This window comes from Melopsittacus undulatus, chromosome 6, assembly GCF_012275295.1.
Source record: "Melopsittacus undulatus isolate bMelUnd1 chromosome 6, bMelUnd1.mat.Z, whole genome shotgun sequence".
Lineage (NCBI taxonomy): Eukaryota > Metazoa > Chordata > Aves > Psittaciformes > Psittaculidae > Melopsittacus > Melopsittacus undulatus.
In genome coordinates this window covers 21,393,866-21,410,940 of record NC_047532.1, presented here as the reverse complement: position 1 = coordinate 21,410,940, position 17,075 = coordinate 21,393,866, and the positions used below count along the sequence as shown (strand labels likewise).

Genomic DNA, 17,075 nt, shown 5'->3' with positions numbered 1-17,075 from the left:
TTCTTTCTGCTTTCCCTCTTTCTGTGAGCTTTTAAAAATAATATGCTGTGCGGAAATGCATCTTGAAAGTGTGGATGCTTTATGATGGAAAATTGTATAGGCAGGCTAACACTGACATCAGCATTTCATAGCATTAGTTTTATTTGCAAGTTCTTTAAAATGAGTTACTTTTTCTCCCCTAAGGAGGATTTCTGCCTGATGTAGTGATTAAATTGATAGTATTTAAGGTTTTGGTTCAAAGTTTATGAAGGCATACATCTATTAATATTTGTGCCATGTCTTCTTCCCCACGCAAATATTAAGAACTTTTTTTTTCCTTTAATGTATATGCACAAAGAACACTGAAGCCTTGTCCAAAACTGACCCAGGTTTGCTGCTCTGGCCAGCAGGCTAAATAAAGATGTGAAGTGTATCAGCAGAAGTTACTTCGGTGGCATCACTTAACGCAATCCATTGACCAGAATAAGCTATAGCAGGAGCAGACTATTTCAGGTGTCACAGCAGTGCTGTCAAAACTCCAGCTTAGTTGCTGTTTCTTTTGAAGCAGGTTTTTTTACACTGTTGACCACTACATTGCTCTGGTGACAGCTCTGCAGAGACCAGGCCACTTGGCTCTGGTTTATTTGGGTGATTCATGGCATGTCATGCTAGTTCCAATGTCACTGTTGACTAATTTGAAATAGCAATTACATTTCCTTTCTTGCCTGCCCCAGGACTGACTGGAAGCATGCTGCCATGTATTAAATGCATGACTTGATCCACTGGTTTTGTGTGCAGTGAGCATTTAAAGCTTAGGCTTTGTCCTTATATCCTGTTCCACTACAATGGTGCTTATTTCCTTCATCAAATGCTTTGATATTTACCAGTGAAGTGTCACTAAGAATTAAATAGAGCTGTTTGGTTTTTGTTAATTTTTCTGTACTGGTTTTCCTGTGCAGGTTAACTTTGTGGCTCAAAATACCATTACTCAGATTGTGATGATTTTAGGGTCCCCTTACCCCCCCCCCCCCAGTCTTTATAGTGCAAATGGAATAACAAATGGACATCGGTGTATCACTGCAATGTGTGTTTGTATTCTGTGCAAATCTTTTATGTCCCCTTCCCTGCATTTGTCCATACCTTTGAAGTCTTCTTGTTTGTATAGGTTTTCTGCCCGTGCTTTTGTTGCTCATTTTTGTGTAGGTGTTCTATCTCTTGCAATCTCATTTGCAGCTGAGTGATGAGGTAGCTTTTCAGCGTTTCGTGCAATGTTTGACTACAGATGTAGAGGCATATTAAAAATAACACTGTATGGAAAGTATTCCAGTTTTGTCCAACACAAACAAATAGTCCCACTGAATACCAGTAACCTCTTTCCCTTTTGGCTTTGTGTGTAGCCTGGTTACAGCAAGGATGCAGTGGGGGGAAGCATACCTTGCTCACTTATTTTGCCTTTTTTGTTAAAACATAAACCTAACCTGAGCTCTTGCCTTAAACCACACCAAATGGTTCCCTTCAGAATTTCCTTCAGTATGCTGTTAACAGACTTGCACCATGCTATATGTCTGCACCCTAACTAACAGGCTCCAACTGATCTGATAGCCAAAGCGATGTCAGCAAAGTACTAAAACCTTATACCTTGCTAAATGTGCTTTATTTCCTATGTCCCCCTTACACATCAGGAAGTATCTAGTGTCCTAAAAGCTACTGATGTTATCTTAACAGCTGTCTGGGTTGTGTGAAGGATTAGGTGTCACTGGGCATCTCCTACTGGAGTTAAACTTGTTCTGAGAAACCAAGTTACTGTGATGACTTTCCTTGGCTGTTGGAAAGGTTACAGCCTTGCTCTCTGAGCTGGATGCTTTGACATTGCTTTCAGTAAAATGGGAATGTTGTTATATCTTGTGGCTGCCTTGCATGTTGAGTGTGGCAGGGCTGTAACTGGGCTCTAGTGTGTGAGCTGGTGTTCACTGTACATTTTTTTTGTCCCCTGTGTATTTTATGTATCTGTTTATGTAGGGTCTAGCTCCTGTATCCTGTGTCTAGGAGTGACCTGTGGTAGACATCAAGAGAAGAGTACAGAAAAGCAGAGAAAATGTATTGTGACATTTTCTGGTGGAATTCTGTCTGTCACCTTAAGCTGATGATGAGTCTTCTTAGCCTTATTTCAGATGTTCAGATGGGTTGCATAGGTGAGGATCGCCTCTTTTATCCCATGGTACTGTCGTTTCTTTGGAAGTCTTTTAAGAGACACCTTGCAAAAGTAGCTGTGGAACTCCAGGTGGATCTTCTTGTCCATTTGCTTGAGAGAACTTGAAGAAATCTAAATAGATTTGCAGGGCATGGCTTTTATTACCAAAGCTGCATTACATCTTAGCCAGTGTATCTTCTTTATGACTGCTAATTCTGGTCTTCGTTACAGTTTTCCATCTGTTTGTCTGTGTTTCTTGACTTGTCTTGTGTAGCTTCCTGTCTTGTCTTTCTTCCTGACAACTCCCAGTCAAAGAATTCCACAGTGAACAAGGAATGCTGTAAGTTGATCGTCTGATGAGTGGTTTCTCTGGCTTGATCTGGTGTTCAGCAGCAGACAACATGAAGAAGTGTCTCCCTTTTCTGCTGGCAGTGCACGAGCATGTCCTGTGAGAGCAGAATGCCCTCTTCCCACAGAAGGGAAGGAGATGCTGGTTTATAGCCTGTTTCTGCACGTCTGCGTTTGCCATGGAGCCTGTTGTACAGGCAGCTATCATAGAAGTCACCATATTTGTCTCCACTGTGGTACTGAAACTCCATCCATATGATGGTAAAAGGGTTTCATTTGACTATTTCGGGCTTTGTTGTGATTTTCAGTGTAGAAAACATTTAACAATCAAGTGGTTTTAGTGGTATTTAGCATAAGCAAAGCCATTTTACAAAACATCCTTTGAGTTTTATACTTTTCCGCTTCTGTACAGATAAATTTCTCACAACCTTAAGACTCTCGCCCTTTTGTATTGCCTTTTTATTTTTTTTTTTTAAAGATTGTCCTCAAATATTTTTCTTCTCTTTTCTCCTTATAAAATCTTATACATGGGATGGGCAGGGTGGGATTTTGCAGTAGGCAGCTGGAAACTCAGAAGTGATTAGTATTAACTGGGGTACCAGGAAAGTTGAAGTCCTGATACCTGTGAGGTTTTCTTCTCCTCTGCACTATGTTTTGATGTTTTTCTAAAAAAAAAACACTAAAAAGTGTTCTCTCACTGTTTAACTCTGTATGGGCTTTTTGTTTAGCTTTTTAGGTTTTTTTTTAATCCCAAAGCTGTTTTTAATTGAGCTAAGAATTGTATTTCCTTGCATCAAATAAACTTTCATTAGTCAGAGGTGATTACCAGATTTTTTTAAGTTTATATGGCACTTGTGGTTGATTTGTAGAACACTGGAGTTTCTGCAGAACAGGCATTGCTCCTACATCACAGCTTTTCGCTCCAGCTCCAGACGGACTTTGGTCTTCATATTCCAAGGGAATAGGGCTCAACACACAAACCACATTTTATTCCTTACTCATTAGATATGCCTCATCACCCCCCCACAATGTTTTTCCTGCTGTTTTTAGATGATTGTGTCTTTGCCTCGTTAGAGCTATTTCAGGTAAAAATCACTTCATTTGCTCTTAAGTTTGCCTGAGAAGTGCTGCAGGGCAAGACCCAGGTAAGTACCTCCTGCAAAATCTGATCCATTTTCACTCTGCTCACACGTATGTATATGCAATAGGTGAAATTGCCATCATGTATTCTACTGGCTAGAGCCAGGGGTAGCTGTCAGCAAGTGTGAATCTCTCAAAAATCCATATCTAAGGCTGTAACTTGGTGTGAATCTCTCCAAAATCTATTTCTAAGGCTGTAACTTGGTCTTTGCAAGTTTCATGACCTCCCCTTCCATGGGTTCCTTACCCAAGAATAAACTGTATTAACTTGTCTTTTTGAGGTGCTTTAACACTTTGGGTGGAAGGTTCTCTCAAAGTGAATCATGGTTTTGCTTTGTACCATGATGCTGGTAGCTGAGCATATTGCAACCATTGTGCCAAAATAACAGCGGTTGGACTTTTCTGTTTTTAGCTGCAGAGATACTTTGTTTATCATTCTCAATTACAGTTGTATGTATCACAGCATTTCTTTGAGATGAAAAAGAGCTACTGTGGTGAAGCCAAGCATAAAAGCGTAAGGTATGCACAGAGTTCAGAACTAAAGCAACATAGATCTTGAAAGTGCTGATATCTGTAAACACTGTTTTGCAAGTTTTTAACATGTGAAATGATGCGTGATGAAGATCATGAATCGATCAAATTATAGTGAAGAGTATAAGATGACTGCATAGGCCAGGGAATGGCAGTAGTGCTGAGTTTGTACTGTTTTATCTCTGCTCTGGCAGCATTTTCTACCATAAATCTGTTTAGTTTATAACTAGGCTATAAAACCTTAGTTTGGGCTGAAATGTAGCACTATACTCTGTGGTTCAAAAATTGTGCTTTTACAAAAAAAATACATCAGTAATTTGTAAACTAAAATTGCAGCACTTTAAAAGCTATTTATATTCCATATAAATCTGTGTTCAATCCTATTTAAAACTTGCTGTCTCCGTTGCTTCATCAGATTCATTTTGCAGTGAGTTTTCTATACACGTCATGACTTTTAGAAAATATTCTTTTATACTTCTTGTAATTAGAAGGGGGAACTTGCTAAGACTGAGGAGGTTGCCGGGTCAAGGCTGAAGTGAGTTTTGGGGTTGTCTTAAAGACTGGATGTGTGTATGGGTAACGAGAACACAGTTCTTATTAACGAAAACTGAAGAAGGAATATTTACCATCCTTAGGGTTGCTCTATTAGAAGTTAGGATATTTATTGTCAGTTTATCCCATGTTTCTTCTTCACCTTCTTCATGCTTCATCTGCTCTACTTGGTATTGATCAGTGTTTCAGACAGGAAATAAGCATGTGTAGCATGAAGGAGCATGGCAAGTCCCCATATTTATACTGAATACTGAAAGTAGATCAGTGTAATCTATATTTAAATGATTTTGTTTTAAAAATAATTTAACAAAACATTTAGTATACACATCCTGTGGCACTTCATTAATGGAAAAATAAGAGCTCTCTTTTAGAATGGCAAGGTCTTTTTATTATTACATCACTAATAACAAAAGGATAGTGGCATCAGAGGACCTACTATGATTTGTACGATCTCTTTGCAGTCCCATTAGAAATTATCTGTAATCAGTCTGACAGAGTTCATCAGTTTGAGCAATATATGCTGGTTGCACGCCCCAGTACGCATGCTGAAAGGGATGTTCAACTTACCATTAGTTCGAAATCCATTCTGTCTTTTGTAGAATGTTGTGAAATCAAGTGGAAGGACTAAAACATCAGTGTAAGAGTGAGAGTTAAACACCAGCTGACAAGAGCCAGGTTATAAGCAATTGGCAATAGTAGAGCTTTGTGCTCAGTTTGTATGCCGAGAGGGGTGTACCAGGAAGAACACCGAAAGACAGCTTTTAAGGCAAAATAAGGTTTAGTTTCTTGCTCTTTTATAGTGTGGAGGGCTGCAGCAAGGAGAGTGGCTTTTGCAGGCCTGCTTTTCCGTTCCAGGCAGTGTTACAGGGGTAGTATTTTTTGCCACTCACAGAGCAGTTCACTTTGTCCCCAGAGAATCGGGGTATCTGTAGGGTAGCTGCAGCTACTGCTGTCCAGTTTTGGGAAGATTGTGGGTTGTAAGTGGGTTTAAATGATAGTGAGTTTGGTCCCAGTTCTGCGTATCACCTCTAAGGTTCAGCTTCTTGGATTTAGACATTTTAAGGTAGTATTTTTGTTCTAGCTTTAGTAGTTGTCTAATAGGAGACACTTTTTGTCACCTGAGGTATAACGTTTCATGCAATAGTTAACTCCTACCAATTACTTTGAAGAAATTAGAGATTCAGTGTTTTTGAGGCAAAAGGAAAAATAATAGCTTAACTGAAATCTTCTTTATTCACAAGAAGTAATGTAACCCAGTAATTCACACTGTGAGGCTCCACTTACAGCACTCTCATTGTCCATCCTGTGGCTTGCCATGCACAAGTACTTCATGAAGGAACTGCCAAATGTAACTTTGCTTTTTTTCAAGGGGACAGTTTTGTACTCATGAAACTCTTTTCACGTCCCATCTTGAACACAATCCAGGATCTCAGAGGTCAGTGGAGATCTTGGAACCACTGGAATGTCGGGATGTTTGCAGCTGCAGTGTTGTAATATTTTCTTTTTGCTAGTGTGGCTGGTATTGTAGAACCTGGTAGTTTAATGTCTTGATTTCAGAGATTTGGTCATGGTGTTTCCTGTTTTGTAGTCTGTTCCCTCAGGAGGGTTGCTTCCTCAGCCTCTCGCACTGCTAAAGAGGCAAAAAAGAACACAACCCCTCCAGCCTTAGCCTTCACTGAAAAGCATGCTGCTATACCAGTGATCTTTTTGGATAAATTTTGCCCTCCTTCCTCCCACCCCTAATTAAAAAACAGCAGCTTGACAGCACAGCAGCAAATGCACATTAATATCAAACAGAATTTTCACTACCGTTTTCTTATTAACATAGGACATCAGTATGTAGAGTTAGCTAGATCTGCACATGGGACCATTCTTGCTGTTAAAGGCTTTAGGCTGGAATAGAGCCCCAGTTTTTAAAAAGAAATGCAACATTTGCAGATCAGATATTAATTACATGCTATATAGAATTTTTCAAACAAATTTTATAAATAAAAAGCTAGGCCTTTCAAACCATCAGCAATATTAATTTTGGATTTGAAAGATAAACAACCACCTAACTGTGAATTAGAAAAATACTGGCCTAGGTTGCATAAAAACCTTCTTTAAATAAATACTGTAAGTTTTCACTATGAAAATTCAGTGGCATTGTACTTTAAAAAACCATAATGATGTAACCATCTGTAATGATGCTCAAGTTGTTTATCACAAATCACATACACATACAGGAAGTCAGATTGCCAAAAAAGGCTATGTATGGGATTAACACACAGCTCGACAGAAAGTACTCTTGGTATGCTCTGCTCCTTCATCATAACTTCCTGACTGTTGTTGCAGTGATCATCTGCAAATCCCGACACCCTTCTCCTAGAGGTTGCCTTGCCATTCTAGAAGGTCCAACACCCCAAAGGCTGATAGAGAAGGTGACTGTGGTTGTGGTCGTGTGCATTTGTCCCTCAGGCCACCGGTTTAATCTCAGGGTGGTTTACAGTGAGTGGTTCTGGCTTCCAGTCTGGTTGGAAAAAGTGAATATTGAATGTCCGTGCCCAATTCTCAAACACTCGTTTTTCTGTGATGAAACGGTGATGGCTGCCCTTCCGTCCCCGCTCATGTGACATGTACATTGTGCATTCATCAGGTCCCAGAGGTTCATAATAATGATAAGGTACTGAAAGATGATTAGGATCCCTGTGGAAGAAGGAAAATAGATGGAAGACCGAGATGTTCTTTTTCACTGATTGAAAAGATGCTATCTTTAATAAACTGATGGGCTTAAATCCACTTTTTCTCCCAGTTAAACCAAATTTCTAGGTGGCTGCATTGGTTTTGCATATTTAATACATCAGAATACGGCAGAGGTGTTTTCTTTGTTCTTTCTATTGCTGTCCTTTAATCGCCTCCTCCCAGTTAAAGAAAGGACAGCAGCAGCTCAAAATCAAGGGAGAGTGCTGCAGGGCTGTGTTACTCTGAAATTCGAAGCGAAGTGTTTAAAAGAGATTTATATCTAGATTGTGATCTGTAAAAAGCCTTGCAGAGGTGTTTACTGAGCTTGAGAAGAAGGGGAAGAGAGAGATAGAGGGAAGTGATTATCTGTGTCACATCAGCTCAGAGCATTCCCAGCATGGTACATGAGGCTCTGAGGGCACGTTGCTGAGTGCATATGCATGCTAGGTCAGTGACAGAGTCTGCTGTTGCTGGTTTTATAATCATATATCTGATGCACAAATGAGTTCTTTCTGATTTTACAGCAGCAACTTTCATGTATCTAAGCTAAAAATTAAAACTGTTCTGCCATAGTATCCTTCTGACACTGTGAGCCCACTGGCATTAACCAGCAGGAAATGTGTACTCCTGTGGTGACACACGGGATACACTGAAGACCAATTACATATTTAGGATGAAGTTCATTTTAGCAGTTCTAACCTCAATGTTTTGATGTTATGTTCTGTAAAATGCACATCTGTATTAAAATAAGCCAGTGATTCATTCTCCTTTTGTTTTACTCTCTATGTTAAACTGTACCCATTAGGTTTTTACTTTGGGCACAGGCATTTTGGGCTGACAAGGACTCATACAACCCTCTATCATGAATTCAAAGAGAGATGTCCCAGACAGAATTAACCCAACTGTACCAATCTCCACAGCTCCTATCAACAAACTATTTTGTAGTGGCAGAAAAATAAATCCAAATATTACCATTTAATGAAGTCTTGGAACTGCTCTGTTTTAAAGCCTGAGCTAAACAGGACCCTAGTATAGAGCAAGAAATCTCATACAGATTCTGGGCTGTCAGCTCTAATACAGAGTTGATTATTTTCATTTTGAAGAGGTAATACGTAAGCTCACTTTCAGTTGAATGCATCTACAACCTGTCAGTATTTTGTCCTGGTCATTATTTTTACTATGCAATTCTGTCACTTACACAATTCTCTAATTTTTCTTATTTTACCATTATCCATATCGTATATGCACTGGTAATGTACAGTACTGCTGCTGCTTTCCATTTGTACTGTAGATTAATGTTTTAATTCAATCAGTCTAGCTTCCCAGTAACACAACACAGTGATCAATCATACAGAATAATAATAAAATTACATTTCTAGAATAAGATGGATTCTAAATTTACTATATATTTATTCCCACTGGAATATGTAAGAGTGAAAAGAGAACCTTTAATACCTCACCTACAGAAAGCTACAACTATTAGATTTCAATCTTCAATTAATTTTTACAGAGGTTTTGATAAATTGGACCTCTTATTATAATCTCTTAAATGGATTATTTTTATGGTTGCTGTTAAGTCTAACAGGACACATTTTAAATGCACAGGCCTCTGCCTCTCATTTAGACTGCTCTTCCTCTCTGCACTGAAGCTGGATTTCACTCTTGTGTTCCTGAGGTTAAACCTGTGTTGCTCTGGGTAAAAGAACTACTTTAACATTAGGATTAGTAAAGTTGAAATCAGACTTTGAACAAATGCAGTCCCAGTGGGAGAAAGCCCAGCACTGCAGTACATTTGGCCAGGATCCTCCTCCGTCTGTCTCCTCACCCCAACCCTTTGTGTTCTGAAGGCCTGAGTTGGGTTTGCAGAAAATCAGTTGCTGTACATCTCTTCCCTATTCCTTTGCTATAACTGAAATTAGCAATGGATGGAAAGTCGGGTCATTATTTTTATCCTCCACACAAAACCCAGAGTATACAGATACAGACTGCTGGTGGATGAAATAGAGGAAGGAAAAAAAGCCTAATAGTGATCCTCTTGCTTCTCCATCACTCTGGTAACAGCATTTACCTCAGGTTGCACTCTTCTGTTGCCTCTTTGAAGAAACATTTTGAAGCCTCCCAGTAAGTGCTTTCTCTCTTATGTTATAGTATTCTACCAGTGGATATTTTAGCAATGGGTTCCCTTTTGAAGACAGGGATTCCACATTGCATCAAAGGCTCTGAACCTAGCACCAGAGTGTCCTAAGCCCTTAGCTCCAGGGTGTATAATGGGTCACTGGGTTTTGTGCAATGGTCCATCAGGAACAATCCAGAGCCAACTGTTGCACAGAGCCTGGTAGGAGAGAGGCAGAGGAGCATGGTTTGGGCACCCTGTGGGGTTCAGGCATCCCCTGATGGGTGCTGTCAGGGCTTGCATGCAGGTCTGCTGGCTGAACTGGACGTGAATTCAATGCAAAAATGAAAATGCTGGTAGCTTTAGAGTAGCTCTCCAAGCCTACTCTGCAGCTGACCGAGGCTTTGAGGCTAAATTCCAAATGTCATATTTTGGATTTAGGAACTCTAAAAGGCAACTCAATACTTACCTAGAATGTTTTGTATGAAGTCTTTCTCCTTTTGTGGGAGTTCTGGATTCCACTAGATCACATGCTAGTAAGGTTTGCATTTGAACTCTGGCTTTAGTAGCTACACCGCAACCCAAATTAACTGTACTGTGTTATCTTCTAACTTTGCAATTAGCTTGTGTCACCAGCAAATGAAATGCATGAGTAATTTCTATGCGGAAATTGCTTGCCACCTCATTTATTAATGTTAAAACAGATGCTGTTTTATCATTGACTGATACTGGACATTAATCAGTATTTTGTCAGACTTTGCATGCATATTAATATCACAGCTGGGCGAATCTAGGAAAGTTCCTCTGTAAAATACGCTGTACTTCCTGCCCAACAGCCTGCCAGCACAGCAACCGCCTAAGCACTTGTAACCAGTGTCAGTCTTCTACTGTTTGCCACTTCAGTGCACATTTTCCCACAGATGGTATCCACCCACAGTGAAAGCTGAAAATACAGCAAACAGTGTTTGCCTCATAAGAAACAAGGCAGAAACACAAGGGCATCCCATATCACATTTTGGTCAACATCTTCTTTTACAGATGAAGAGATAATTACAAATCAACCCACTGAAGCTATATGTATGCTTTGTAAAATAATTTGTATTTTGAAGGGTGAATAAAGGGTCATTAATATGTTGAGTGACTGGCAAGGTGCTGGGACTGTGAAGCTTTCAGGATATTTTTTTGCCTTCCATTCCTAGGATCCCATTTCTTTGAGCTCTGGAAGAGTCCTGTTTGCCAAACCAATTATGCATTTTGTCATTAAGGTAATGAAGTGAGATTCAGTCATATGGACGAAAGGGCATGACTGTCTCCCACACAGTTTACAGTCCTGTGAGCACCCCTTCTTCCATTAAGCCCTAGGAAACGTAAACTAGCAACAACTGCTTCTTTGCATTTGATTTAAAGCAATTGAAAGAGAAGAGGGGGAGGTAAGAAAACACTAGATTTAAAAGCTGTACCCAAAGGAATAAATTAAAGGATTTCAAATGCCAGTTTTCAGGCAAATTATCACAGATGGGAAATGGCCTGGCAGTCAAATGAGGATTCTTACAGGAAAATGATCTGGTTCCATAACTGGAGCAAAAATTATTCATATTAGTTAAAATAAGGTTTAGAATTAAGCTTTAAGTTTCTGGTAGTTCAAAAAGACCCTTGAAGAGGAGGAGGGTTGAAGAGGGCTTTTCTCAGTAACACTTCAAGTCTTCCTTGTGTGCATGAGTAGCCAGAGATACCTGCAAGGAATCAGCCTCTTGCTGCTACAGATACTCCAGTGCTGGAATTACTACAAGCTGCATTTAGGCTTGTCTATGTCCTTCCCGCATATTGCCGATCCTGCAGAGCCACCATAAAGAAGAGCAGCAGCACTGGAGTGCCTTCAGGAATGGTGGTGTAATCTGTGCACCACCATCTAGCTGCCTTAGTTCTGAGCACCACCATCTAGCTGCTTTTGTAGGGAGGCAAGAGGGAAATCCTCCATATCCCAGTTTAGGAGGGAGACCCATGCATACAGCAGGCTCCTAAAGGGAGCTCCAAGAGGGGAAATGCTTCCTCTCTGGGGTGTTAGTTTGCTCCAGCAAAGGCTAGGATTGAGCACTGGAAAAATACATCAGGATGGCTTGTCTTTCTTGTGAGAGGTGCACATGCTCTCTGAAATCTATGCAATGTGCAAGGAAGCACAAGGTTTCATCTTACTCTAAAATGTGCAAGTCAGATGTATTTAAGAGCATGAGGGCAGTATCAAAGCCATTAACCCTTACTACAGCATAAACCTGTAGCAAAATAAAGGGATCCAAAGTAACATATAGCTTTGCTGTAAAGTACTAAAAATTTATAATAATCAAGTCACCAATTCCTGTTCAGCTATAAAAATCAATGTCCAGTGAAAGTAAATAGAAATGAACCTAAAAAACGTTGTTGCAATTAATAGTGACAAATCTTTTAGTCTGTACTCCAGACTCCTTCACCAGGCTAATTTCCCTGCATGGGTGGGAAGCAATTTGGTTAATGATCTTAAGCTAATAATGTGTAGCAGAATCAACAGTATGATATTCACGGTACCTTTGAGATGTCCTTCACGTTACAGATGTGATACTAATGGAGTTCCATGACAGTGATCACCCGCACTCATTACTTACTCCACAAATTAATACTTAAAAAATAATGGGTACTGCTGTAGTTTAAATTTGGAGATACTATCTCTGAATAGAGAAAATGTTTGGGTTTATTTTAATCTTAGTGATTCTTTTGTTGCACAGCAACTGACATACGTATACCATCTTGTGCACATACATGAGAAATAGGGTGGGGTTTGTTGTTTGGGGGTTTGTTTGGTTTTTGTTCTGTTCTTTTTCATGGTAGGTTTGTATTTTGTCTGACTGAAAACCAGGAAATGTGGCTTAAAATTACAAGACATTTCTTTCTTTCTACTATTCTATTTTGCTGTCTTATTTCTTTGAAAGGAAGCACTGTTTAACTTCCTAATGAGTGGCTGAAGAGCAAACTAAGAAGGTTAACTGTATTTATGGCAAGAGATTCCTTTTGTAGATCTTCATGGATAGCTTCTTCCAGGCATGGCAACTGCAGTTTTCTCCTTCATCACATGGCAAATAAACCTGAAGTAAAGACACTATATTCTTTTCATTAAGAAATGACCTTTTCCCTTTCGTAAAAAGGGTGAGTGTACCTTTATGTTCGGATTTTTTTTATGAAGGCTGTAAGAATTATTACAGCTATCAGTGGTAGGACTGAGTACAGCCTTTTTTTTTTTGTGTTATAATTCAGTATTATATCCATTTTATTTTAGGATGTATCCTAAAATAAAGTGTATCAGCTATATGAAAGCCTTTCATATGGTCTCGACCTGAAAAGTACTTTCATCTCTTGCTAAAACTGAGGCATCATGAACTTTGCAGGGAATTGCGGTCTTCTACATTTTCAGATTATCAGTTTCTTCAGGAATTACTTCCATGTCCCACTGGAGTAAGACAGACCAGCCACTCAGAAAAACTGAAGGAGTGTGTCTTGGTCTACTGCAGTGACAGGAGAACTGAAATGCTGTGCTGTGGAAGGTATTTATGTTGTCTGGAATATCTGATTTGGTTTGTTATTTTCCTTGGAGAATTCATAATAAAATCTGGCAGTACATCACAGCATTTATCATTAGTGTTCTGTTATAATTTGTAGAAATTCTCACAAAGTGGTATTTAGTGTTGACATTTTATAGCGTAATTTCTACAGGGATTTCTGCTATGTGCCCAGGACAAATGCAGATTCCTGAATGATCCTTTCAGTGCTCAGAAGGAAGTCAAAGCAGTCCTGTTCTCTGACAGATGAGCTAACCTGTCACTGCAGCCTTGCTCCCCTTGCCCCTGGAAAGCATCTTGAATTAGTCAATGGACCAGACCTCAGTGAGATCACTCTATTTGCAACAGAAAATTCAAACAAGTACTTCTTAGTGAAAGGGATTCATAAGCAGGTGACAAAGCACTGCACTGATGCCATTGTTCCAGACTGCCAGTACCAGCTCTGTGTGCATCACTGGTCATGAAACAGTGCAGATGGCATCAGGACGAGGTGTGGGCACACAAGTACATTTTTCTAGAAGCCCAGAGTGCCAGGCCTAGGAATGCATGGACAGGTGATAGTTAAGTCAGCATTAAGATTGTTAATGTAAAACAAATCTGTATGAATTTATACTAGATCAATACTTTGCATCATGTGGCTAAATGTGATTTTGGTCCCGTAGCTGAAATCCTGAAGACTGTTTCCCTGTATCACTGATCCATAGCAGGGAACCTTAACCAGCACCTGGCATCTAAGTGGCAAATATGTATGGAGGCACAACATATCCATAAAATGTACTCAAGCTGTTAGTTCATAAGCAGTGTGAAAGGGTGTAGTGATTTAAGCTCAGCTCCCACTGGCAAAATTTGTGTGCTGCTGCTGCTTTTGCCACTTGCAGCCCATGCCCTGAATGCTCCAAATGGGTGATTACATCATCTATCATCTAGATCTTCTATTCTGTGTAGGTCCAAATCCTGTTTGGTTTTTTGTTTTGGGTTTTTTTTGGTGGGGATTATCTAGGAAGCTAGTTGACTGGAAGACTAGGATTTATGTGACAGATACAACAATTCTAATTGAGCTGCATAGGAAGTTCAATTTAGAAACTAGTCACTGTGAGATCTCTGTTCCTCTATTAGCTGGGAGAAAACTTTAAAAACAAAAGTAATGTTTTCCAGTTCTACTTTTTTTGCAGACTAATTTCATGCCAATTATTGCATTACTTTTAGCTGATAAATATTCAGAGACTAAACGAAACCAGCAAGATGGATTAACTCTCCCACACTACAAACAACATTTTTAAATATTTTATATAACATAATTAAATGCTGTTTGTTGCTTTCAGAATCAGATCCTTGGACGTGTTAATTAATTGCTTTAAGAGGGCTGAAGATGTTGCAGAGAAAAAAAAATGAAAAGATTCAGATATTTATCTGTAGCGTTCAACCTTGTTGGCTAATAACGGTTCCAAAATAATTCCTACCTGCAGAAATCCGGTGGCACCATGCCATAAACATTTATCCTGTCACAGAGCTCTAATGCGATAGACATTGTGAACCAGCCCGTGCTAAGCCAAGTGTTGGATATCTTCCTGAAAGCAAAAACATAATTAAGTTTCTAGGCTGACAAATAATTCGCGATATATCTGAAGCAATTTCTGAGCATTTTAATTTATTCTTGTGAAAGGTTATGAAAATTGGGCAACCAAGACTACTTTGCTTGTGCACCTTTTAGGGCTTTTGCTAGTGTCTTCTGCCAGCAGACTAATCTATGCAGAAACTGTCCTCGCTGTAATTAATTTTGGGCACAGCAATGTTAATATTAGGTGACCTTTTGTTAAGTTTACTGTGAGTGACTGAATCTCCATGTGCTGTATTTATAATCTTCTGCTAGTAATGTATACACATCTATAATCACTTATATACTAAGTGCTCAGAAAGATGCATCATGAGGAGTAAAGAGGGCTGATTAAAATGCTGCCTCCCACAGCATGCAGAGGAGTGTGTCTGCTGGAACGAGATTGAGCCTCAAGTGCTTGGTCTAACCCTCTTTCCTCTTACCCTGTCCATTATATGATTTCTAGAAGCTCCCAGAACCTCACTGTGACTGCTGGCAGGAAACTTTTAGTTAGCTGCTGTGCCTGTCCCTTAGCCAGCTTGGGAGTGAACCTGCCCGGAGTTCCCTCCCTGCCTGGTGGGCCCTCTGAATATGAGTGACAGTGGTGCAAGGGAGCCCTCTAAGGCAGCTCCTTTCCTGGCCTTTGCAGAATGGGAGAAATCTTGAAAAGAAGCACAACCAATCCCAGCATTATTTATGCAAAATAGGAGAGATCTCAAATGCTCACAAATGCAAGAGATTTAGAAGCTGTGCTTAAACTTTGCTGTAGTACAGGTTCTAATCTGCAAAATGGCAACAGTAATGTTTGGTCTTCCTAGCATTTGCCAGTCACTGCTGTTTAGTGTGCAAGAGCTGCGTACTGTAATGGTTACTGGCTGCATGGCACATACATGGAAAGTCCTGGTCCTATGTTATGTTCCTACACTGTCCCTATGCTTCGGGAATGTTGGCAGTCTTGTAACAGAAGGGTCAAGGCAATGCCAGAGAGAAGCACGTGTTAAAAGTGTTGTAAAGACATGTTTAGGGGCAGCCCTAAAGGACCGAATTGGGCACCTCTCTTAGAAATGGAGGCACATAAAGTTGGATATCTGCTCCAGAAAAAACAAGTTCACTCAAAGTCTCCCTTCAAATGTTGTTAAAGGAGAGAGCTGGCCTCCCTAATGGCTCCTCCCTCAGCTAAAGAAGTCCTGGAGGAAGAAGTTCAAGCTGATGTCATCTGTGAACCAGGAACGGCTCAGATTCCTGATGGCACCCTGTTGCAGTGATTGGCTGTCCTTTCATCTCTTGCTAAAACTGAGGCACCATGAAAGCTCATGGATGTCTTGTGTGCTGTATCACATTGTACTAATGTGGAATGTACATTAACCGCATTCTACTACACCTGTGAAGTTTTGTGAGCCCCTCAAAAAAAACATAGCAAAGAGCTCTCATCAGAGCAGTCACCCAGGAATCCCAGGTCTTGACCTCAGTCCAGGGCCATCTTTTACAGTGACAGCAGAACGCACCACAATCCTGGAAGCAGGGACTTGAAGCCACAACAGCTACTGCGAGCAAGTGCCAGTGATCACTAAGGAGTGATTCAGTAGGAAAGCAGCTTCCTAAGCTAATGCTGAACAAGTTGGTTCCAAGTAGGTCACCTAAGGGCAGCAGGAGGGAGATGTTTTGAGCACTGTCAGATTAAGGAATGCCTTATACGAAGGTTCCCAGTTCCCTCAGTGAATTAGACTATTACAAAGAAAAAAAAAAAACCAACCAAGTGGTAGTATCAATACCTGCTGCTTGAAAAACACTTCTAAACATACGGGAACTCTAACCAAAAGTGTCTGAAGGATGCTGGAGAGCCTATGTAGTTTGTCTTGTCCTTTGTTGGGCATCTGACAGTGTGTGAACACCTGAAATGTACATTTTTATTGCTCCTGACATATAGACTTTCGGGCTAAGCTAGCATTTGGAGAATAACATGATTTAAGCATCTCATTAGTTCCAATTACAGAGCCTTATTTATTTTCTGAATTTGCACTTAAGCTTGGGGGTGATGGTGCAATTTGTCACATTGTTGTAGCTGGGTCATAAGCTCAGCAGAGGCCTTCAGGCACTGAAACAATACCGTGAAACCAGTAAATAATTTTTGGCTCAAAATTATTAGGAAAGGGAGAGATAGGGAAAAGCCTAAAAAAAAAAAATGCCACTGGAGAGCTCCTGAGTGTGTGAATTGCTAAGTAAATCAGGAGCATGGTCAGGCTAAGAGTACTTTGGAGTACTTTGCACAAGGCCACTGTTTTAGCTAAGACTTTACATTCCAAAACCAAGGGAGCAATTATA

At 40.0% G+C, this 17,075-nt stretch overlaps 1 protein-coding gene across 1 annotated transcript in view; it reads right to left on the bottom strand.

Moving 5' to 3' along the window:
• Positions 1 to 5,143: 5,143 nt before the first annotated feature.
• ST6GALNAC5 (ST6 N-acetylgalactosaminide alpha-2,6-sialyltransferase 5) overlaps positions 5,144 to 17,075 on the bottom strand; it is a 72,559-nt gene continuing 60,627 nt past the window's right edge. The window contains exons 4-5 of the mRNA XM_005151243.3: positions 14,620 to 14,727; positions 5,144 to 7,426 (exon numbers count right to left, since the gene is read on the bottom strand). Of these exons, the coding sequence (XP_005151300.2) occupies positions 7,195 to 7,426; positions 14,620 to 14,727 (340 nt within the window). The 3' untranslated portion in view covers positions 5,144 to 7,194. The remainder of the gene's footprint in view (positions 7,427 to 14,619; positions 14,728 to 17,075) is intronic.